The sequence below is a fragment of the Puntigrus tetrazona genome, chromosome 5 (assembly GCF_018831695.1).
Source record: "Puntigrus tetrazona isolate hp1 chromosome 5, ASM1883169v1, whole genome shotgun sequence".
Classification (NCBI taxonomy): Eukaryota; Metazoa; Chordata; class Actinopteri; order Cypriniformes; family Cyprinidae; genus Puntigrus; species Puntigrus tetrazona.
In genome coordinates this window covers 16,114,517-16,138,852 of record NC_056703.1, presented here as the reverse complement: position 1 = coordinate 16,138,852, position 24,336 = coordinate 16,114,517, and the positions used below count along the sequence as shown (strand labels likewise).

The 24,336-nt window shown below is 37.1% G+C and overlaps 1 protein-coding gene across 4 annotated transcripts; it reads left to right on the top strand.

The window, feature by feature from the left end:
• The first annotated feature begins 689 nt into the window (after positions 1-689).
• Positions 690-23,463, top strand: si:ch211-204c21.1 (disabled homolog 2). Of its 4 annotated transcripts, none has more exons than XM_043239220.1 (14): positions 690-1,049; positions 8,606-8,814; positions 12,774-12,922; positions 13,370-13,468; positions 13,559-13,690; positions 13,892-13,975; positions 14,468-14,491; positions 14,599-14,631; positions 15,092-15,154; positions 16,635-17,246; positions 18,428-18,575; positions 19,084-19,554; positions 21,042-21,112; positions 21,797-23,463. In XM_043239220.1, the coding sequence occupies exons 2-14, from the start codon at positions 8,733-8,735 to the stop codon at positions 21,863-21,865; spliced, it is 2,037 nt and encodes a 678-aa protein (XP_043095155.1). In that variant the 5' UTR covers positions 690-1,049; positions 8,606-8,732; the 3' UTR covers positions 21,866-23,463. The 4 variants fall into 4 exon arrangements, with proteins under 4 accessions (XP_043095155.1, XP_043095154.1, XP_043095153.1 ...); XM_043239219.1 differs by having other exon boundaries at positions 692-1,045; positions 19,081-19,554; XM_043239218.1 differs by having other exon boundaries at positions 692-1,049; positions 19,081-19,554.
• Positions 23,464-24,336: the final 873 nt, after the last annotated feature.

The following is a 24,336-nucleotide window of genomic DNA, read 5'->3' as shown; positions in this document are numbered from 1 at the left end:
CCACTAACGAAAAAATGCATAATCATAAAACTTTCCATAGACTTAAATTGAAGGAAGGACCAGAGCCATATCATAAACAATTAGGCTCTGGTTATTTTGGTTTGGGCATAATTGGCATATTTTGCACAAGTTGCCTACATTTGAAATGCTATTAAAATACCTATGTTGGTATTTTAATATCAGCCTCTTGTTGGTATTTTAATATTTTAATGTTGGTATTTTAATATCAGCCTCTTGACCTTAATGACCTATGTTTTCAAGTGCCATGGTGTAAAAAGTAGGCCTATGTATTATTTATAATAGAAATATTTTAATAATAATATTTTCTGTGATGCTCTAAATATATTTTTGTCTGTATATAAAAATTCAAAAACAGAAAATACAGATGCCAAACAGGCCTCTTATCAAATTTAAGAAACACGTTTGTCTAAAAAATGACAAAAGCCCATTACACATAAATGAACAAATAATTAAATATATAGCTTTAAATAAACTGAATCAAATTACACGAAGATGCCACTGGATTGTGTTGACGGTACAACGTGTACAGTTTGTTGACGTTAAATTATTGCGTAATTTCTTTGACTGGAAACAGCAGTGTTGTAATGTCCTGCTGAAGTATACATATTTTGTCATCAAGACAAAAAAAAAATGCACAGACCAGCGAAAAAATAGGTGTGACTTACAAAGAATCGGTAGTTGATGAAGGCGAATTAGGCATAAAAACAGCCAATAGCGAGAGCGCATTTAAAACCCTGACAGATTATGTGTCGTGTGATGCAGTGAATACAAGGAGATCGCCGTCTGGTCTTCAGAGGGTTAAATTTCACTTTGAGGGGGAGTTACCGAATCTGCAGTAACATCAGAGCACATTCCTCAGAGCTGCCAACATCCCGGGAATAAGACCTTCACCGTCAACATCTCAGACCCGTTTCCCGGGAATATACCTTCTGCACTACCGGACACGCGTCGACTCCGTTGTCAAGCCGCCTTTTCTCTGCCGGTTCGGAGTATGCGAGCTCCAGGATCCGCTCAATGTCTTAACGTAGGTGTGTATAACGTTTTCCTAAATGAATGTAGTAGACGACCTGGCGATTTCTGTCAGCTATTGAAACGGATCTCGTGCTTTAAACAAACGAATGAACTGGAGGGAAAGAATTTGGGGATATATATATATATATTTTTTTTTTTTTTAAATAATAATAATAATAATAATAATAGCGGTCTGTTTCCATTCACTGCAGCACGAGCTCTGTTACAGTCTAAAGTCCTCACATTGTTTTCGCAATGCCTTCTTGTACGCTTTTTACAGATTTTGAACGAAAATACTGAAATATCACAGTAACGCTCGCTAACGCTCTCTCGCAGACCTGACATCCTAACGTGCCTAAAAGAAGTATCGCATGTTTAATTTGAGTCGTCGATACATTCTTGAATCGTCAGGCATTTACTGGTCTCAGGAAAATGAGGTATATACCTCCTAGTAATATCTGTACGAAATCTATCCCACGCCTGTTTCTTTTTGCAGATAGAACCTGTTGATTTTAAACGATCCTCTGTACAATCCGAGACTAGATTGATACGACACTGATGTTGGCTGCTGGTCTGACCTAAATTCACAGATGTTTGCATTCAACAACAGTGACCACATCCGATGTCAAACTGCTTCATATCGATACCACACTCATATGGATTTATGAGGCACGGCTTACGGCAAAACAAAAAACAATACAATAGCATAATTAGCATTTTTTAATATCAGTTTAAGTACAGCCTCTTGACCTTAACGTCTGAAGTTAAACTGTGAAGCCTCATACAGTAGGCTAGTTTTGTGTTTTCTTAGTCAGTGTGCCTGAAACCTAAATTTGTAGATTCCTCGGCAGAATCACAAGAGGCCTACGGATGAAAATGTCCTCATATATCCTATGTTATGACCTCAAGTAATGCTTTTTTTTTTTTAAGCGGCACACGAGCTTAGGTGTACTTTTGGTTCCAGGTATGATCTCAGTTCCAGGGAATGTATATCATTAAGTCCTGGTAGATCTTAATGACAGTGCAAGGCTTGGAAAAGCTAAGCCTTTAAACGTGAGAACTGCCAGGGCGGCGTTGGAGTAAGAGTGATGAGAGGACAAGAGAAATTTCAGTCGCTTTAACTGTATGCATACAGTTTATTCCTTTCCCTGTATGGCATTTTCATCCTCTTTTGCTTCACCATCCCCCATAATACTTTAAGAGGAGGAAATGCCACAGTAAACACGTTCCTGTTCCTCTAACAAAACTGGAAATGTCGAGGGAACATGTAGCTCTTTTATAGTGAGATCACTTTGATGTCGTCAGAGAGCGAAACCCTATTTGATACGTCGAAGGAAAACATCTTTGTTCCTCACGTTGGATATGGACAGATGCTTTCAATCATATTGAAAACAGCAAATGTGCTTTTACTTAAGTACGTGTAAATGACTTTACCAAGGACGAGTAGCCAACTCTTATAACAGTTTAAAATGTGAATTACCGTTTAAAAATGACGCTGGGTATGACTCACGTCAAGACTTCTTTCTCCTCTTGGTACAATGTGTGCTGTTTTATTGAAACCAGATGTTGGCACCCAACGTAGTTTCTCTTCTGTCCCTCATTCTGAACTCTTCAAATGCTATCCAGCACCTTCACCCTCTTCCCTTTCTCTTCCTAAAAAGAAAGTTGTCCAAAAAAGAGAAACAAAGGCAACTTTCCATCACTTTGGACTTCAGTGAGACTCTTCTCCACTAACTCTGCTGTCTTTTCCTGCCTCTTTGACATTTTATTAGACAAAAGGGACTGCTATTGTATTTCATTGTGGACATATATAGGTCAGCATAGAAGTCATGGCAGCTCTTTTATGTTTAGAGTGGTATTTTACTGTGGTGGCCACATGCTGAGGTTGGTGACCTTTGCCCCAAGTGTTTGTTTGTACTGCACTTTCCCCCCTCCAAAAAAAAAACAAAACCAAAAAAAACAACAACAAAAAGCAATAAAATTGGGCTTTTTCCTTTATACCTGTAAAGAAAGAAAAAGTGGTTTACGAACCGATGTGGAAGCCTTTGCTTTCAACAGTATCTGCTGAGATAACACTTGACCTCTGCATGCTTAAAGGCGTAGTCCACCCAAAATAAAAAATTGTGTATATGCGATAGAATTTAATATTTGCGGGTGAACTATCTCTCTAAATGGTGTGTTGGTCACATTTTAACTTATCAGATAATGCCGGAATCAAAACCTGCCTTATCCGGCGATAAACCCATCTTCTTTTTTTCCTGGATGGTTCTCTGATAAATAAGGTTCAGATTTCTCCATGGAATCAACTTTTACAATGACGCTGTCTGTCCTTTTTGCTTATCGGAAGGGGCTTTGACCGATGACAGAACAAACTATCCTTGTCCTTCTTGTTTAGGACAGAAACTTTAGACATCATTAGAACATTTTGCTGCATTTTTGCCTTTACCGAAGCGCTCCATTTCTCCTTTTCTACAAACCGCTATTTACAGTATAGGATCACAAACGACATGCTTAAATCCTCTGTACCTATGTTTTATACACAAACCCAGAGTCCAAGGTTTGTGTATAAAACATAGGTATTTAGACTGTTCATTTTGTATCTCTCGAGCAATCCTTCGGCTTACTGTACTGTTTGTCTTTATTTCCTTCCATTTAACATCATTTCAGTAAATCGTGTGAAACAGGATTTTCCTTTGCTTTGTGTTTCATAAAGAGTTTGTTTTGTCACTAGATGACCCTAGTTATGGTGTTATGGGCTAGGCAGTGTTTGTACACCAGACATTTTAATGCTTCTTTTGTAGCAGGTCTGGAACACCTGAACGACCACACAAGCAGAGAGCTAAAATTATGGGTTACTGCGCTTTTTAAATGTTTTTACTTTTAAAAACCTCTACTTATCATGGGACCTCATGCTGAGAACATTAATTGTATGATGATATCCCGTGAGAAAGCCTGCGCGACATATTCAACCTTCATTTTGACAAACCCATCTGACTATGAATATCATTCAATAACACTTTAGCAGTGAGTTTAGTCTCCTTCTGCCATGCTATTTGAAGCTCAAGTTAAAGCATCTGTAATAACATTGTACTATTCCAGTACTCAACTGCAATTTGATACAGTTGCACTAATTTAATACTTTAAGGTTTGGATTAATAATGTGATTTATAATTCGCTGAGGCTGCATTTAATTGCAGAAATGCAGTAAAAACCATATTATTTCGAAATAAAATGTAATCCTGCAATGGAAATAATGGATTTTCACCAACCATTACTCCAGTCTTGAATGTCCCGATCCTTCATTATTAGCAGTGTTGAAAACAGTTGTGCTGCTTTGAATTCTCTATGTAATTGATTCGTCTTTTTAAAAAGTGAATTGTAATTGTTTAACATTTCTTCAGAGGCTTTGTGTGTACTGTGTGCCTTGTCCTCATTTTGTTTGATTATGTGTCTCGGATGATGGATTGTGTGTTTGCTGTGCAAAGCCAGCCTGCGAGTGCAGCACTATGAAAAGAGTTGCCCGTACCTGTCAAGGGTTGCCGTAGCAACCCTCACAATCCAAAGCCAAAAGGGTCATACAATAATTGGCCAGCCACATGTTACATTTGAATTGCAAAATGTTACAAGAATCAATATCATTATCACCTCAGCCTCCAGCTTTTGCTCTGATCTTCATTCTCAAACAGTTCATTAGCCTCAGCCAGTAACTGAGGGAGTCCTAAATGCGGAGGTGTTCTGAGGCCATTAAATACATCGATCGGTCCTGCATGTGGCATGAGTACAATCAGGTCTTTGTTCCTGGTACACTGTGTGTTCCTTCTAGTTATCCAGTGTCCTGTTGACAACTGACAACACACCCCTGGAGATTTTGTCTGTCCAGTGTGTTTACCTCAGAGCTCTGAGATTCTTGGCATTGAGCTGGGGAGGATGTGTCTTGGCTTTCCTTTTTTCATGTGGATATTTACGCATACTCCATAGCTTATGTTAAGCGACAGCCTTGGGGCCAGGGACAGGGAACAGGAAAGATGGTGTTTATATACCCATTCTTAGTCCTCTCTGGCTCCGGCTCCATTGCTGAAGACCCGCTGAGATGCCAGGGAGAAGAAAATGGACACTAAGAGGTCTTCTCAGGTCAGCGAGAAAGAGCAAATATTGATGTTTTTCTTGCGCTTGGACCAGGAAGTACTAAAGTCATGTGAGCAGGAGTGCAAAAAAATTTTTTAAAGGTACAAGAGCCCATATACGACAACTCATATGGCGACCATATGGTTGGACAGAATATAGAGTTCACTAAGTTTTATTGGCCAGCAGAAGAGCATGAATTGTCTGTTTAGAGAAAAAACGGTCCAATTCTGAGCTTGAGGCCATGTAGTCATTGTAAAAGTAGGCTTTTTGTTGAAGACTTTAGACCACAGTTTATGAAGTGGTAATGGATAATATGTTTTTGTAATTGAACGTGTCACTTTTATTTTTCAGATGTAACACATTAGGAGGTTTTGCTTGCGTACAAAGGAAACAAAACAAAACACAGCCCTAGTCATAGTGTGAGGTCTGTCCATAGGGATACGCTAATTCCTGCAAATGTTTACATTTTTCTCTTATGTTTCCTGTATACTGTGTTTCTCTACATTGGGCACGTTTCAGAAATGAGCAGAAACTATAAACAATTTAATTTTTTGCACTGTGCAGTTTATTAAAGCGTGTCGAGTGAGAAGGATTTATTGTTAACGTTATAAATTATAATTATTACAACTAAACATTTTTTTAACTAACTATACTCTTAATATTAAAAATATAGGCTGAACCGTTTAAAACCTTTTATTGTGTAAAAAATTATTAAGCATATAAATAGACAACTTTTTTTTAACACTGAGCCAGCAAGATGCATTCAAATTGATCAGAATTTACAGCAAATATATTTTTAATGTTACAAGAGATTTAAAATAGGAGCTCTTCTTTTTAACCTTATATTCATTATTCATCACTGATAATGACAAATGTTTCTCGAGCACCTAATCATATCAGAAGGATCACGTGTCACTGAAAACTTGGCTGCTGAAAACTGAGTAAAAAGCATTTTATAGTGACTTTATAGTTCATTAGCTTAAATGTGTTGTTTGCCGTTAAAGTAACAAAGCAACTTGCCACTTCAGACTCTGCGGTATTTATTTTTCTGTTTGAATATCTTTTCAAATGTATTTCTGTGATGGCGAAGCTACTCCGTCAGATTTACTTGTTTACTGCAATGAACCATCCTTTGTTTTTGATGCACCATGGCGACATCTTTCAGCTGTGTCGGTTTCTGTTACTACTCACCTTGAACACCTGAATGAATTTAGTACTGAATGGTTTAGAAACCCTTCCAGGAATATAGTGCTCAGAATTGATAATGCTGAGATATTGGCATTTTAAAGATATCTTTGTACTGTTTATCAAACACCTGAAAGTGTATGGTTCTCACAGTCTGGTGTCTGGATTGTTATTTAGGTGTGCACGTTAACAGCGGCAGTGCGCGAGATCTGTTGTTGCAGACTTAATAGGATCAGCGTGTCAGCTAGATAGAGACCAAGACTTTATTCCTGTCTAAGGACATCTTAATGTCTTGCCAGCACGACACATTCTTCCTTTTTTCCATTCATCCTTTTTGCCAGGAATAAGGGAAGGACACTGCATTTGGAAATGTTTTGTGCCACGGTTGCTCTGTCTGCCACGAGCTGCCAGCAGCTGTCATTCAGGGGAAGGGCAGCTGGTACTCTTCACTCTTATAATAGAATCTGCTCACTAGTTATAGATGACCAGCAGAAGTCTGGGGTCACACGAGGGTCGCCAGTGTGAGAGGTGAAGCTGATTATAGGTCAGGAACTATTTAAATCTGGTGAGACACAAAGCATACCATTTTGAGTTGGACTAGATAACAAATTTGATTAATCAAAGAAAATAAAGGTAGTCTATTTTTTGAAACTTTGAGACTTTATTTAACAAATGACCACTTTTAAAAGTTTGTGTCACTTTTTTTTCAAAAAACAATAGTTTATTTTAGTAGTTTGAGAAGGTTAATAAGGTTATGGTTAATCTGTTAACACTATTAACATTGTTTTTAATTACATAACATTATTGCAACATTGTGTTAAACATTATACAGGAAGGATATTTCAAGGAAAAGTGTTGGAGCCTGTATATTTATAGGCGGCTTGAGTCAGTGGATGGATAAAACATCCCAAATATTTTTATGTATGAGTGGCTTGGATTTTTTATTTTTTTTTGATTGAAAACAAATGTTCAAAAATAGCCAGTCTGTGGTACGAAGAAGGTGGAGAATGAATAGATCCCAGATGGAAGGGAAGCTCTGACTTCCTGTCTTTGGGTGCAGGGCAGGATAATTGCAGTGCAAAGACAGCGGGAGATAGAGGCTGAGGGTACTACGGTCCTGTAATGGATATGCCAAGAAAGGACAGGTTAGAGAATGCAAAAATGTCTCAGTGACCTATCACCTCAGATAAGTCTCAAGGAGAGCCAGTTATCTGTATTAACTCAAAACATGAACGTCACGTGGTGCGTTAAAGGCAGCAAGTGGACAATATTTATGGCTGAACAATGCGGTCACCACAGCAAAATGTGTTGGAGTCCAGGATGTTTATTCAGCTTCTGTTTCAGCAAAGCTACTTTGATTTATAGTATTCCCGGTGTATTTACCTAGTCTGCTGGAATGAAAGCAGAGCCCACTTTATTGGAAACGTATGAGTTAGCATATTACCTAGCCAGTATGAGTTCAGCGAGCCAGTGATCAGCACACACTAAACAAAATTCACCAACTTCCGACATGGAATTTATCATCATTTATTGTGTTGTTATGCTTTAATGCTCGTCTCAGCACTCCAGTCTGTGACTAACTGTACTGGAAAATTGTGCGTGTCCATATGCATTTTTGTCAGATATCATATCATTAGAATGCATGTCAGTGTTTTTCTAAATACGACAAGGAACACAGCACAAGCTGTAATGCAAACAGATGACGGTTATGAACTGGTCCTTTTTATGAGTGATTAAGAGTCATCACAACTGGCTCCTTTATTAAACCTTATGTATGTTCGGTTACGTACAGTTCAAAATGAACCAGGAATTGCCACTGTGATGTGCACTTTAGGTGCATGAAAATGTTCTATTTACATATGACAATATGTAAGCAAAGATACATGTTCACAACAGAGTATGTGTATTTTGTAATACATTTGTAATGAATTTAAACACTGAAATATTTTGCAAAATGTAGCCTATTGATTATAGTTTATTGTATACGGTCCAAATGTAAAGTTGACTTTTTTTGCATTGATAAGCAGAAAAATTCTTACAAAATTCTTACATATGAATCACAGCATTAGTGAATTTATGCTCATGAATTTATGCATCAACTAGTTTATGTCAATTAAACAATTGAAATTTGACACCTGAAAAAGTAACCTGGCCCCTAAATATTTCATCCTAGTAGCAAATAGCTGCTAAGCTACTGACAAAGTCTAAAAGCTACTAAATCTGATCCTGTTTTGATTCCCCTCTCTCTTTCTTTCCTCTTCAGTGCAGGCACAGCTGAGCATGGTCCACTGCTGAGTTAAGCTGTGGTGCGCACACTGCAGAGAGGAGAGCAAGAGTGCTTCAACTGATCCTGTCTTCACACTTGTTTTGCACAAGGCTGGCCTCCAAACATGTCTGAAGAAGTGGAATCCAGCACAACCCCAGCCGAGCAGGCACCTTTCAAGACACCCTCCAAAAAAGAAAAGAAGAAGGGTATGTGACAGGGCAGGGGTCTTCACTTGGCACATCTCAGTATCTTGCTTTGTTAGAATACAGGCCAGACCTTGGGTTCAAACGGTTCAAATGCAAATGGTTCAAATACTCCATTTCTGAAGCAGAGCTTCGCCAAATCATTGTTTAAAAGGCTGCAATCTTTTTTCCCTTTTACTTAATTGGTGAGTAAAACGTCTCCATTATAAGATGATATGTATTGTTATAAGCTTGTACAAAAACTTAGTAGATGTCTTTGCTGACCTACTTGTGTCTACTAGCACATCATTAGTGGTATAGCGAGTGTCCCGCTGAGATTTACTGTGAGTCTCTTGCTGTGTGAGCGTGTGAGCTAGCGTCCACGTCCCCAGAGCACCTACAAAAACCATGCTTGATCCACAACAAACATGTAATGAACCTATTCTGAGGTAAAACTAAGCCCTCATAAGAGTTTCGAAACCTGAAAGTACTTCTATTGTACTTGCCACCTCTGTAAATGAAAAGGCAGCTTGTTTGGAGATTTGATCTGAGAATTTACATGAAGTTGAGAGCTGGTTAAGAAAACCATTTTGAGATTACATCCATGATTTATGGTTCAGTCTGGAATCCGAAGGATTTGCCCATATTGTTCTCTCACTGTACCGTTGGAAACAGATAAAAATGATTAAATAGTTATGTTAACCTAAATTCATCAGTTTATTAAAAATGTTTGCTTTCGGTTTCGGTTATTTATTTGCTTATTTTTGTGGAATGTTAAGCATGGGTGAGCTTTTTATTAATATCACAGGAAATTGCTTCGAGCCTTATGACATTTTAATATTTTAATATATTTTGATGCCCCCATCTCAGATGTGCAGGTGTATCTTATAACTTATATATATATTTGAATATATTTCCTTTTGCCTTCCATAAAGCACAGTTTAAAACACTGTGCTTGTTTGCGGTCTAATTGCAATGGTAAAAATGCAAAATTCAAGCACCGTGTTTTCTGTATTGTCATAACATTAGTTTTGGATATTAGATCAGACATTCTTGATTTAAACCTGATCTGAATCACTTTTTTGGTACTTCAGTGCAAAGCTGATGCAGTAGTAGCTTGATGATTATCCAATTATTTTTATGACCCAGTGATTACGGTTGACAAATGAAGGTGTTTCTTGTACAATAATGTAACAAAAGGACTATTTGAAGAGGACTATTGGAGTTCATCAGATTCCTTGACATGTCGTGTAGCGCAACGCAAAGTTGGCGAACAGCCACCTGCAGAAACTTAAAATCCTCTGTCCAGAGCTCCAGGGGCCTCTTTGACCCAATATTTCTCTGGATTTATTTTTCTAAGCTGGAACCTGGTGCACAGTGGTATTGTTTGTCTTGCCTAGCTCATTCATACCAACAGAGAGCACTAGTGATGGATTCCATTACAGTCCTGTTGCTGTTTCCACAATACCTTCCAGCTGCGACTGTAAGACACTCTCCAACATGTCTATTTATGAGCCTATTCCACAGGCATGAAAACAAGCAGAATGATTCCCACAGTCTCATGCTGAGGAGCCAGCAGTGATTTGGGTGATGAGGTGCATCTGGGGTTGAAGGAGGTCTTTCATAGTCATGTGCTGGACATAGAAACAAAAATATAAAACTGCAACATCACGTTTGATCTTTCAGCCATGTTTATGTATAGGCCTGTTTTTCTTTCATATCTTCAACTTTTTTGTAGATGGATATGTTTTGGCTCTCAAGTCAACTCTTTGATTTAGACTGGCACAAAAATGGCATAGCTTTCCTTCATGATCAGGCTCATTTGTGAGCAATAGGCCATTTTTCAGTATTCTCTGCCCACTTCATCTCAGGAGTTCTTTATTTTCATTTATTAGATTAATGCATCAATAAAAGACAGTTGACATTGGGCATGAATAAATAAAAAAAAGTCATATAATAAATCAAAATAAAAACAGATCTAAAGAAGGCAATATCTTCAGTCATCTGTGATGCCTTTAAATCCATCATTATGTGTGTATTTTGGTGTGTCTGAGTGGCGGTTTCTCTATGCAGATGATGAGCTGGTGGGATGTAAAAGCATCAGAAATACACAATTGAGTGTAGAGTTACAATTTGTTTATGTAAAAACGAATATGCTTATCAAGGCCAAAAGTAGCAAAAACGGACAGTATGTGGGCTCTTCAAAATGTTAACAAGGTAAAAGTGATATAAAGCTAAGGACCAGCTTAAACCGGCATCCCAGCTTTAAAACTAACTAGCATATGCTGTTTTGTTTTTTTAATGTGAGCGTAACTTTAATGTTTATGTGTCACTGGGTATGTTTACGTATTAACCCAAGTTATAATATGGATGATCAATTCACTGTATTTGTTACTTGCTTAGTGGAGAAGAAGACAGAAGTATCCCAGACTAAATAGGGCTGCTCACACATACATGTACTGAAAAGAGGAAAATGCACAATTGTTGGGAAACCGGTTTGAAAGATACAGTTTTGTTATTGTTTTAAGAAAGAAATCATTTACCTTTTGTGAGCGATCGTCTTTGTAGCTGGATAGCTGAGAGAATGAATAACGAGGTGACTTTGACAGTCACGTATTTGAAAGACAAAAAGGCGGGAATAAAGGAACTTAAAGTCCACTTCAGTGTAAAAGGGTTCTTCAGTATGATATGGTTCTAAATAGGACTTTTTTTAGCATCTATTTAAAGCAAGCACGTATTTATAGGTATTATATGTTCACATGGTTGGGAGTTGTAGAGCAGAGACCTCAAGCCTGTAGAGTTCCTGCATGGGATGAATGTCAATGCTGTCCCTCAGCTTGGCCACAGAAGGCATGAGGTCTGGGCCTCTGCCAGGCTGTTCTCTCTCAGTCTCTTTTTGTTTCTCTGTGTCTGGCTTACTCCCTCTTTCTCCGCCTCTGCCATCTCAGCAGCGCCACTGGCCAAAAGTGGACATCGCCACATAGTCAGCTGGGCTCTGGTTTTAAACTGAGACACAAGGCAGGCAGACGAAAAAAATCAAAAGAATCAAAAGTCAAGTAGATAATAGCAAAAAGACTCAATGAAGAGGAGAGAAGTTGCTTCCAAGGATTGATATGAATTCTCAAACTAATATTCTGCGAATAGTGTGGCACGTGTCCAAAACAACACAGTTTCAGTGCTAGAATGTGGCCAGACAGTTATATTAAAACATGCATTGGGAGGAACCCGATAAAACGGCATGATCAGCATATCAGCGGCTCTCTGACGCACTTTGTGTTCATTTTAATCAGCCTCCTTCAGATCTTTTTGCGCCATTGAGCAATCGCACATATTTTGATGAGCGTCTGGCTAACTTGCTGACATTTTCAGTGATTGAATAACATTCAGACTGAGATTCGGAGCTGCTAGAGATAACTCCGTCTCTCAGACAGCTGGTACCATCAGTTCCTTCCGAATGGCATCAATCAGTCCCAGCGACACCCGTAATTATGTCGCTGAATCGTTTCTCATTTCTCTAAGAATAGAGGATTTCATAAATGATTCCGCGCTGTACTGTTCATTCCCAGTTTAGATGCTTTTGTTTTGAATGACAGCTGCATTTGTGATGACGGCTGTAAACTGTAATCAGTTAATTACATGGAGCAGAATTTTAAAAAGGTTAAATAACAGGGGCTGTCCTGCACTACAGAAAGGACACTTAATTGGTGGTTTCATGTATGAGTGAAGAACCTGCTTTTTTCAGCTCTTTTCAAGACAGTTTTATTCAGTCTTCGGTGTTATGTGATCCTTCACAAATCATTGTAATATGCTGATTTGGTGCTGAAAACAATTAATTTTTATATTACTATTATTATTGAAAACAGCAGTGCAGTTTAATACACGCCAGCACTCTGTACTAATGATTAATTGAAATATTTTTAATTCTCACAGTACTGCATTTTATGTTTTAGATTACAATCTCTCTCTTTATCTTTTCTTCTCAGCCGCTGCGAGCCCAGAGAAAACAGACGAGTTCCTCCTCGCCAGGTTCAAAGGTAATGGAGTTCGCTACAAAGCCAAGCTGATTGGTGTAGATGATGTGCCTGAAGCAAGAGGAGACAAAATGAGCCAAGACTCTATGATGAAACTAAAGGTCAGTAAAGGGTCAAACATGTTTACCTTTTAGTAAATTTCTTAAGTGACTTCTTTTAGCCTAAACTAATGGCAGAGGACGTGATGAATTCATTTTTATAAAACGTTTTATAACACTGCATCTTGTTTTAAAGCTTTATAGAAAATAGTGCCTCAATCCCACCAGAGAGTAAACTGTGGAAAAAACAAGATTGCTAGAATTGAGAAGAAAGATAGATCAGAGAGAGCCATTTCTCTTCAGAAAGAAATTAAGTCAACAGATTTCCGATATTTTTGACATAAATAATACTGTAATGATCTTCGTGGTTTATTTGGCTTTGTACAATAAGCTTCTTTAAGAGACAGAAAGCTTAATTGTCCGAAGGATAAGGTAGATATGTTTTAGCACGATACTGACTGCATCCAGGATCAAGAAGTAATTATTCATTTTTTCTCTCTGTGTTCATAGGGCAAGGCGGTGGCCGATCGCTCTCGGGGCAAACATAAGCAGAGAGTTTGGGTGAACATTTCTCTCTCAGGAATCACTGTTACTGATGAGAAAACAGGGGTACGGACTAGTACTGTATAAAGTCTTCAACAGGAATATCATTTAAAACTCAATAACTTATTCATTGTTATGTTGTTTTGACTTCTCCAGGCAACATTGCTGGAGCATGCTGTAAATAAGATCTCCTTCATCGCTCGGGATGTCACTGACAGCAGAGCATTTGGCTATGTGTGCGGTGCAGAAGGCCAGCACCAGTTCTTCGCCATTAAAACCGCACAGCAGGTCCAGTGAGATTTTATTGAGCAAAGCTCTTTCCTTCCTCACACACTTACGCCTTAGGCACACACAGACAAACTTGTTCTGTCTTTTTTTGTAGCTCTGCTATATATATAAAAAAAGAAACCATTCCCCCCACTTAAAAACATTCACCCATAAACCAGCAGGAAGCATGTCTTTTAACAGACTGTTTGTGTTTTCACTCAGGCGGAGCCTCTTGTCATTGACCTGAAGGATCTTTTCCAGTTAATCTTCAATATGAAGAAAAAAGAAGTTGAGGGTTCAAAGAAGGTGCTGGACCTCTTTCGAAATTATTATTATTAGATGATTCTAGGCTGTATGAGCTGCTGACAAATGTAGTATTTTAACAAAAGTTTTGTATACAACTGTTTAAAACTGTTTAATGCAAGGTTGCATTAAACTGATCAAATGTTTTAAAAAAAGTGAATGAATGAATGAATATTTTTATTTAAAGAATTTTATTTATTATCTAAAATTATACAAAATATTAGAATGATTTCCGAAGAATCATGTCACTGCAGACTGGGGTAATTGATAATGAATATACTTCGATAATGTAGATTTTTTTTTTTTTTTTTTTTTAAATATTATCATAGTAAGCATACTTTTATATTACCAACTTCACACTGTTCAAAGGTAATGTACACAGTATGTTTATCAACACAAACTGAATTACTTCTGTGCTTCAGTCTTCTTTAGTTTGTACTGCTTTTGTCAGTTTTTATTTTTGACCTACTAATCAGATCTTGTTTTCTCTTTTAGGATGAAAATAATAAAGTGATGGAAGTAAGTATTGAGACTTTAAATGCTTCATCTGCCAAATGTTCATATCATACTGTATATTTTTGCCAATGCAACTAGTAACTCAATTTCTGTCAATCTTACCTCACCAGAACGGCAGTGAAGGCTCACACAATGACAGAAAAGTAAGTATGAAGGGTTTAAATTCACCAAATGGCTCCGATCCTTGTAAAATAACAGTGGAAGCATTTTGTTAGTGGTTTCCAACCTGAAGGCAGAGTTAGCAGTAGAGTTTTGTTGCTCTGGCCCAGTTCCTGAAGCCCCCTGCTGGGTTGTCTTCATGTTGTTGTTCACCATTTGCACACAGCACCTAAACTAGTCTCCTCAGGGGGTGAAAGCTAATGAAGTTAGCAGACAGGAAATAACTGAGACGCATCACATAGCAGCTCTGGCCATTCTCCTTCCACTCCTTTCACTCACAGACCTTGGAAAAAAAGGCAGTTCTCCTCATTCTGCTCATTTCCTCCTATTCATCTGCCCACAGTATGAATAGGGCTTCTCTTAGGTGTTTTGGTTACTTTGACTCTGTTTGGCTTCCATAATCTGGTCTGAATCTTGTTTTTCCTTTTCAACTCTGTGCTGCAGGGCGTCGAACAGCTGGACTTGTTTGGAGACATGTCGACCCCACCTGACTTAAACTCTCCCTCGGTAAGATGGTTGGGCAAGAATGAGTCACACATACCCGTGTATAAATATACACATTCAGACTGAATGTGAGACTTTTTTTTTTTCCTCCGGTTTTGTTTATTAATGGTTTGTATTGACGGTGACACTCTGCTTTATTAACACAAAAAGATACACTGACATTATTAATGTTATTTGCACGGAAATCTATCACACACCAACTCATTTAACAGACCAAAGCAACATTATCCAAATGAGACATTACGCTGTTTGAAAGAAAGTAGAGGCATTCAGACTAGTCTCATATACCGCTATAGTTCTTGTTTAGTCTCTGGTGCTTGATTGACCTCAAATGAAGAAAATGCTGTCATGGGGAGTAGAAGGCCTGGGTTCAGGCCAACAAAAATAACAAGCACTAAAACTCGACAAGGCTCAGTTGTTTGAAGACACTGGCTCTTTAGAAGAGTTTAAAAGCTGTATTTTTGCCTTTTTCTTTTTTTCAAGATTATGAATACTCAGCCTAAGTGTTAAATAGGTTACATGTAAAATATATTCAAGTTTGCACACTTCCTGTAGCCTCTCATCTTCTGCTTACTGTTTACTTTCATGGTGAACTTTTTATAAGTGGTGTTGATAAAGAGTCTTATTCTTCTAACTTCTAACACTGCAATCACTCTGAGAGAACAAATTCAGGTAATGTGTGCATATACTGTTAAGATTATTCATGTGTTTTAAGTCATCCATTATTCAGCCCGTGTTTTGTTGTCGAAAGCATGGTATATTGGGGAAAACACTTGACACTTGGCGGGGTTGCCAACTTCAGTAGAGAAGGAGAAGGGACAAATGCCTGTCTATTTCTCCATTTACAATTAAAAATTAAAAAAGAAACTTCTACTTCCTTGATTCTTTGCTTAATGTCAAATGTAGCATCTGCGTAGCATTTCCAGTATTGGGGCAATTAACAATGCTCTGTGTTTCACATCCATCTTTTGCTATTTGTTTTTCACTTTTTTAATTGTTTTTTTTATTCACTTGTAAGTAATCTACCATTCAAAAGTGTGGGCTCACCTTTCTAATCCTATTTCTGTTTCCAAAAAATATTAAGCTGCAGTTTTTAACAAAGAAAATAATGAAATCATCAATTAATGTTTATTAAGCACCATACCAGCATTTTAGAACGATTTCTGAAGGACAACGCCAAACTTTTGAATGGTTGTGTAAAACCGATTCAGATGGAGAAATGTTGTTCTAAACTGTGTGGGTATAAGATGCTAAAATTCAGGACAGACTGCATCCTGTGTTGAAAATGGAATGCAATACTTTCCCCTTAAAAACAGAATAATTCATCATATGGTTGGCAGCCCTACACTTACATCATGCATGCCCATCTTGTTAAAATTTCTGATTGCTTGAACACAGCATCTACCTAAAGTTTATTTTACTTAATCTGTATTATCGGCATCGGCTCATTGTTTATTTTTCCCCCCCTCATATCTTCTTCTAGGAGTCTGAGGACATCCTGTTGATGGATTTGTCCACTGAGATAGACAGCAATCAGAACTGCGTTAAAGGAAACCCCTTCACCTCGTCTTCTGTTCCCAGAGCCCCATCCAGCCTCTCGCCTGAGAACCCCTTCTCTTCTCAACACAACTTCTTCCCCGCCCCTATCCATGACCCGTTCAGTGATGACCCATTTTCCAAAAGTGACGACCAATCAATCAGGGACGACTCTGCCACAGCCAACCACAGCCCTAATAACTTGTTTAACAGTGGCCCTAAGAATGGTGACTCTGACTACTTAGGCCAGCAGTTTGACCAACTCTCCAACAGGACAATCATCCATGCTCTCAGTAATGGCCACTGGCCTTTAGATGGCAGAGCTGCGGAAGCCACTAGCTGGACTCAGAATACTGTCCCAGTTCAAGAGCAGAACGGACATGGGAAAGCCATGCCTAATCCGTTTGTGGGAGGTTCAGAGAAAATGCAGCCGGTGCAGAATGGAGTGAAACACGAGAATGGAGGCATAGAGCCATCTGTCAATCAAAGCAAGGATTCGGTCATTATAAGCCCTCCACCGCTCAACATGAAGGCTGGAAGGGGGAGGAGGAGTGTGAAGGTGAGGTTGCATTGATGACACTGTATTATTTCTTGCTTTTTATTTTAATAAATAACATTCTACTTCACTTCTCAATGCTTTGTTTTTTTCTTCATTTCGTGTCTCTTGTGACTTTAAGCTCTCTAATCTATTTCTAACACCACTTCATGATTGGTAATGTTGTTTGCCTCGATTTTTAATGCTTCAGTGAGTTGTGCTCATAAGGTAAGGATGGATTTGCTAATGTCTTTCCCATCACATTAGGCTACATGTAAATATGAAAAAAATGAATGAATTAATTTGTTGATGAATGGAAAGTTAAAACAAACAGCATTTATTTCAAGCAAACATCTTTTATAGCATTATAAATGTATTTACTGTTATATTTGATCAATTCGATTAGCTAAACAAAAGTAGTCATTTAAAGGGGTCATGAACTGCTTTTGTTTGTTTATTTTGTACTGTTTTCCGAGTTCGATCGATGTCAAGATTTTTACATCAAAAAATATAATAATTTAGAATCTGTTTTCTGCCCTGTTTTGACCCTCCTCATTTAAATGCTCTTTTTGAATAGGTGTGGTGGATTGTAAAATTAAATGCCCACTGCTATAATTGGCTAATAGTTGTATATGTTTGATATTTTTCACACCTGCTGTTTTTCATTTTAAAAATGCATCAGTACTTAGTACATATCAAACAACAGACAAAGTAATAGTGATCACGTAATAAAAACAGTTACAGTTACTACTCACAATTGTGCGGTATGTATCGTCAGCATTATATTTTAGTTTCAATCTTTCTGAAAACCCTGTCGAATGGTCCCTTGCTTGTAAATGGATCTGCAGTAAATGAAGTGAACAAAGGATCCAATTCCAGAATTTCATTAGCAATAAACTACGTAAAGTTAATTCATCAAATAAAGCATTTGGTTTATGCTTCTGTGTTTGCGGCTCTTGTCATTTACCTAAAGCATGTAATGTACATGAAGGCATTTATCTTCTTCTGAGGAGGCAGTATTTAGCTGCACTTTTACATCATAAAGTCCTACAATATGCCACATGTCACATGGCTTTAATGTAAGCTGTTTTTAGACTTTGTCAGTAGAGAAAATTTGATTTTTCAGTTCAAGTGACAATAGGCTTGTATAATCCTTGTTCTTTAATTTAACCAGTTCATAATTATTTTTGTTTTCTCTTTTATAGTCCCCTTCCAGTGAAAAACCCGGGACAGACCCTTTTGTTCCACCAAACCAATCAGAATCACCGCCTCCTCAAACTGAGAACTGCCCTGTCAATTCTGTCAGTCTGTTCAGCAGGAGCCCTTCCTCCACTGACACACTCACAGGTCTTGGTAAGATGTTTGACACAATAAATAAAAATCTAAAAATGTTTTTTCAAAATTTTTCAAAATCTCAAACCTTGAGCCTAAAATGAGTGTTGTTCTGTTCATACCTGTATATCCCTGTAACAGCAGGGCATGGCATTTCCTGGGCCAAAGGTTCTCAGGGAAAGCATGAACTGATAAAATGTTGAATGCAGTGTAATCTTGAATCTGAATGTTGATGACAGGTTCCAACATGAATACCTAGCAAGTGGCAAACAAATTGGAAAAAAAAGATATAGGTGAACAATTAAAACATTGTAAGATTTACAAGCAATTTGCGTGATTCAAATAGACTAAGGTATAGCAGTATAACATTCACAAAATCAGGGGTTATTATATAGTTATTACCAATAATGGCTCTTAGTGTCAAGAAGAATGCATGGTCCATTCGATGCTTATAGAATAAGGAACACTGAAGTGCAGTTTTTTAATATTTTATCTTCTTTTTATCAACTCTTTATTTTTTTAAAAGAAGGATTGACTCTACAGGCTCCACCTGCAATCTCCACTCCTCTGTGGAATCAGCCGCTCTCCTCCATCTTCCCAAACACCACCAGTGTCTCTCAGCCCTTCAATCAAGCACCTGTCTTCTCCACTTCTCCTGCGCCAGCCTGGGGAAACATTCCTGGCCCTCCAGCCGCTACCCAACAGCTTCTGTCATGGAGCACCACCCCAGTCTCCAATGGATCCTGGACCCCTCATTCAGCCATAGGGAACCCCTTCCAGACCAGCGTATTTCCACCCAGCCTTGTGTCCGATGGAGAGCAGAGCTCCAGTCCCCCTCCATTAGTTCCACCTCGGGCAGTAGCCACCAAAGAAGCTCCAAAAGTGGACAGTAATGCTTTTGTTGACCTGGATCCTCTGGGAGAAAAGGAGAAGAGAGATATCAAAGAAATGTTTAAGGATTTCCAGATGGCTAAGCCACCAAACGTGCCAGCAAGGAAAGGTGAGCAGATATGGATGTGTTTGTAATTAAAATCTCAGCTGCTAAAGGAATAGTTCATCCAAAAATAAAAAGTCATTATTTAATCATTTACCTTTGAGTCGTTCAAATTCTATATGAATTTTTTTGTTCTGCTGAACACAAAGGAAGATATTTTGAAAAATGTTTGTAACCAGGCAGTTTTGGGTCACCATTGACTTCAATTGTTTTTTTTTTCCTACTGTGGAAGTCAATGGTGACTCAAAACACCTGGTAAACTTTCTTCAAAATACCTTTGTGTTCAGCAGAACAAAGAAATTCACACAGATTTGGAACTACTTGAGGGTGAGTAACTGATGACAGAATTTTCATTTTTGGATTAACTATTTCTTTAATGATTACATGACAATGCCATCAAATACATCTCTGCGTCAGTTGTCAGTTTGTGTTGCTCATAATGTACACTTGGGAATGCAGCATACACCAGTATCACTTTATTTAACATGCAGAATTTTCTAAATTGTTCAGAAATAGGTTTTCAGCATTTCATCAGATTTCTAAAAAGAAGTATTTATAAATTTGTTTTCACATGAACAGGGATCTCCCTGAAGAAAAAGCGTTTAACACCAAAATAAAAGCTTTAGGGGTTAATATTTGAAAGTAAATAATTTAAAATGGTGTAATTAATCACTTACCCCCATGTCGTTCCATACCCCTAAAATCTTTGTTTGTCTTTTGAACCCAATTTACGATATTTTGGATGAAAACCAGAAGGCTTGCTCTATCTCACTGACTGGTCCAGAAAATTATTAAAGATATCATCAGAATAGTCGATCTGCCAGTGGTTCAGCCATAATATTATGAAGCTATGAGAATTTATTTTGCATGGAAAGAAATCAAAAATAATTACTTTTTTCAATGGTTTGGCACCATAACATTACCATAGCGACATTTTGGAGAGCATCCGCTGGACGAACATAGCATACACTCTTTTGTGTAAATGGAAAAATATGCTGTTTATACAAATCAAAGCATAAATATGTGTAGAAGACGTATCCTTTCTTTGGTGCATCCTAAATATCTTAAATTCTATTCCGAAGACAAACTAAGCGTGTCTAAGTGATTAATGACAAGATTTTAACCTTTAAGTTATCAATACAGTACAAAATAATAATACAAATATGATGACAACTGAAAACATTTAACTATACTGGAAATAATAATAATTAGTTTACCTGCATGTCATGTGACCATTGAACCATAATATTTGTTGTGTCTGTGAGTTAATATTATCATTTTTATTAATAGTTTGAATTTATTTATTGATTTTCTGTTTTGGTACTTTTAAAATTTTAGTCATTTGTTTTTATTTCCAAGTTTATTCATGTTGTTTTTTTCTTCATAATTTAAGTACATGGAAAAACACGGTTAAACAAAATTTAAATAGGAAATGTTGCTTTGGCAGCTAGCTTAACAAAGAATAGGTTTAATAAGTTTATGTTTGATTTCAGTTGAACTGAAGATTGGAGGCCAGAACCCATTCGACAAAAAAAATGTGTTTGGCACATCTGTACCTGCAACTGTATGTATATGTGCATCCTTATAAGAGATTATGAGACATTTTATCAAACAATTTAGAGTTTTTCTGAGAGCCTCAAGAATATACACAGCCCTCCAAAAGTTTGGAAACATCCTTGGCAAAATATGGTTTTGGATGATATCAGCATAAATCCTATTTTAAATAAATCATATTATAATATTATAAATCATATTTTGGTGCAAATAGTGTATGTTAAAGTAATTTGACATTATCGTTTAAGACCAGTAATAATAATTTTCTTTTTGATTACATAATAATGGCAATATATACATGTTAAAGGGGAGGTCCATAAGAAGTGTCCAACCAGTGTGAATCATCTTCAGGAGGCTTGGAGTAACATAACAAGTCAATGTTGAAAAAAATGGATACATTTTGATTAATCAAAAAAATTTTATATTTTCTATGTACAAACTGTTGTTGAAAACATATTTTATGTAAAAAAAATTATTATATATATATATATATATATATATATATATGTTTAGTAGTTTGTGTTGTTTCTTTGTGCTGTCAAAATTATCACAGATGAAAAAGGATTCATGCCAATATCGTCCAAATCCCCACTTTTCTAGAGGCGTTTCCAAACTTTTAGAGGGCAGTGTATATGTTTGTTTTTTTCATCCTTTTTAAATGTTTGTTTCTTTTTTTTCCCTTTGACCTTTACAGAATGCTCCTCCCATAAAGACAGTGGGCTTAGATCCTTTCAGAGACCCATTTGGAAACCCATTTGCATGATAGCCGGACTTCTTGATGACTCCGTAGGGTCCAAGTATGGATCGAACACAAATCACTGATCAAGAAATTATGCAAAAAAAACAATTCCATGCCAGATGTTTCAGCTTTATAATGTCGTGGTTAAGCTAATGGATACACAACGACAACCGCTTTTCACAGAGCACCATTTTATGTAGCTTTCCCACTAAAGTGCATCCTGTTCAAGAGCAGGTCTCTTAGCTCTGATGTCACAGCCAATGTTTGACAGCCAAATGAAATGTGTGCGTCCCTCCTCGTTTTATAAATCGTGATCATGGACAGGCTAAAAATAATTCATGACCTAGCGCTAGTCTGCTGTTAAAACATGTTTATCCCGAACAAACCTGAATTTGAGTGCATTAAATGACAACATGATGACAGTGGTTTTGTTTTCTGTACTAAAAGCACTCAAAAGCAATTTTGTCATTTTTGCCCCAGTAGACAAGTTATCATTGCCTTGTTCGATCACTTTTTCTTCATTGCAGTATTATCTTGACGTTATGTTTACTTTTACACATTTATCAAAAGCTTTAGGGCATGACTGGTCACTAATTTTGAGAAGCGTTTTTATGGACTTTCATATAAACTGAAAAAGATGATTTTTGAAATATCCAATTCATGTTTAGACATATTAAATGTTCAATCACAAACTGTCATGATGGACAGCAGAGAGACAGTGTATATAATATCTGTAAAGATGCTCTGATATGATAACTGTGCAATCAACATCATACTGTACTGACCCGTTCATTATAAAAGAGCAACTGACTCTAATCAACCTGTATTTGAACTGCATCACTTGCGAGATGTTATTTTCTTTGATGTGTATTCAGTGTTCTCTTATTTGTGAGATGGTGAGCTTGCGACATTCACTAATATATACAGTATGTACTGTCATCATGTCAAAAGTTCTGTTTTGTTTTGATTTGACATTGTATTGAATGAAAAATCTACATTGCTACTACTGGCATGTTGTCAGCGGCTCTGCAGATGTCTTCAAAAATAATATCTATCCATAGAATATGAGGACGATACTATTTAAGCACATTGTTTTGCTTGTAACATGATGATCCAGAATGCTTCAGGTAATACTTGATAAGAGCATATCGATGTGTCTGATCGATCAATTATATTTTACTACACTGCTCTTTATTTTTCCTTTTTGATAGGTGGGGATATAATCATTTCAAGACAAATTATGTGGGAAAACATGATATTGCAAGTTTTAAATGCGTTCATCTCAGTGGATTAATGGATTAGCAAAGAAAACAAACAAACAAAAAAACAATGTGTGTGTTATATTGACTGTAGTGGATGCTGAAGCCTTGTCAAAATGAATTATATGAATTGTATGTGTGTACATATATAAATATCTGCTCTGTTATGCACTATGCCATCTCTACCTTGGATGCTATAGAACTAAGGTGTTTTAAAAAAAATGTAGTCGCTGCAATAAACTGGAATTTTAGTTAGTGGAATAGATTCAGAATTGTCCTATTTATCTTTTGCAAAGTTTGTATTCAAGTCGGTATAAGACCAGTTGGGTCTAATTCACAATAAAGTGATGAATGGGTGAATGATTTGAGCCTCACATGTTACATTTTCTTAGTAAATGGTTTCTAATCTTTGAATGGTATCAGCGGATAACTGAATTCATTCTAAAATACTAGATGAAAAACTATATGCTGAATGAAATGCACATGCAGAAATTAGGTAACACTTCATTTGGATGGTCGCTTTTAAACATTCTGTTGACTATAAGTAAAGTTGCACCTACATGTCAACTAACTGCCATTAGAGTGTTAGTAGACTATCTGATTAATAATTCTTTTGAGATGGTGTTCTAACAGACATTCTACTGACTATCAGTTACTTTGCAAGTACATGTTAACTTATTTTAACCCTAACCGAACCAGTCAACTAATACTCTACCAACACTCTATAGAGAGCTAGTAGATATACTGTATAGGTGCAGTGTTACTTACAGTCAACAGAATGTAATAATAAAATAAAGTGTAACCTGGAACCATACTACCAACAAAACTATTGTCACCTAAAAATGAGTGATATCTTAAAGAAGCTATAATGGTTTGTGGGCAAGAAAACAAGATGAAGGTTTGGAGTCTGAAACGATTGTGTTAAAACTGTGGTTAATGTGACTGCTTGTTCTTTCAGCACTGTATGTCAAGCAATTTGTTTTATAAATTTTTTGCTTAGCATACATATTCCAAACTGAGGTAGTAAGAGTAGTACGCTAGTGGTGCTCCAATCGGCCAAATAATATAATGCACGTGAGACTATCGCTTGAAAAAAATGCGTTCTTTACAAAATTATAAGAAAAATAATATAAATATGTGAATTGTTAGGAAATGATCATTTCATATAAGTGCATGTCAGAGTGTTGCTCCACGTGTGTAAAATCAGTCACAGCTGACTTTGTGAAGCTGCCGGGT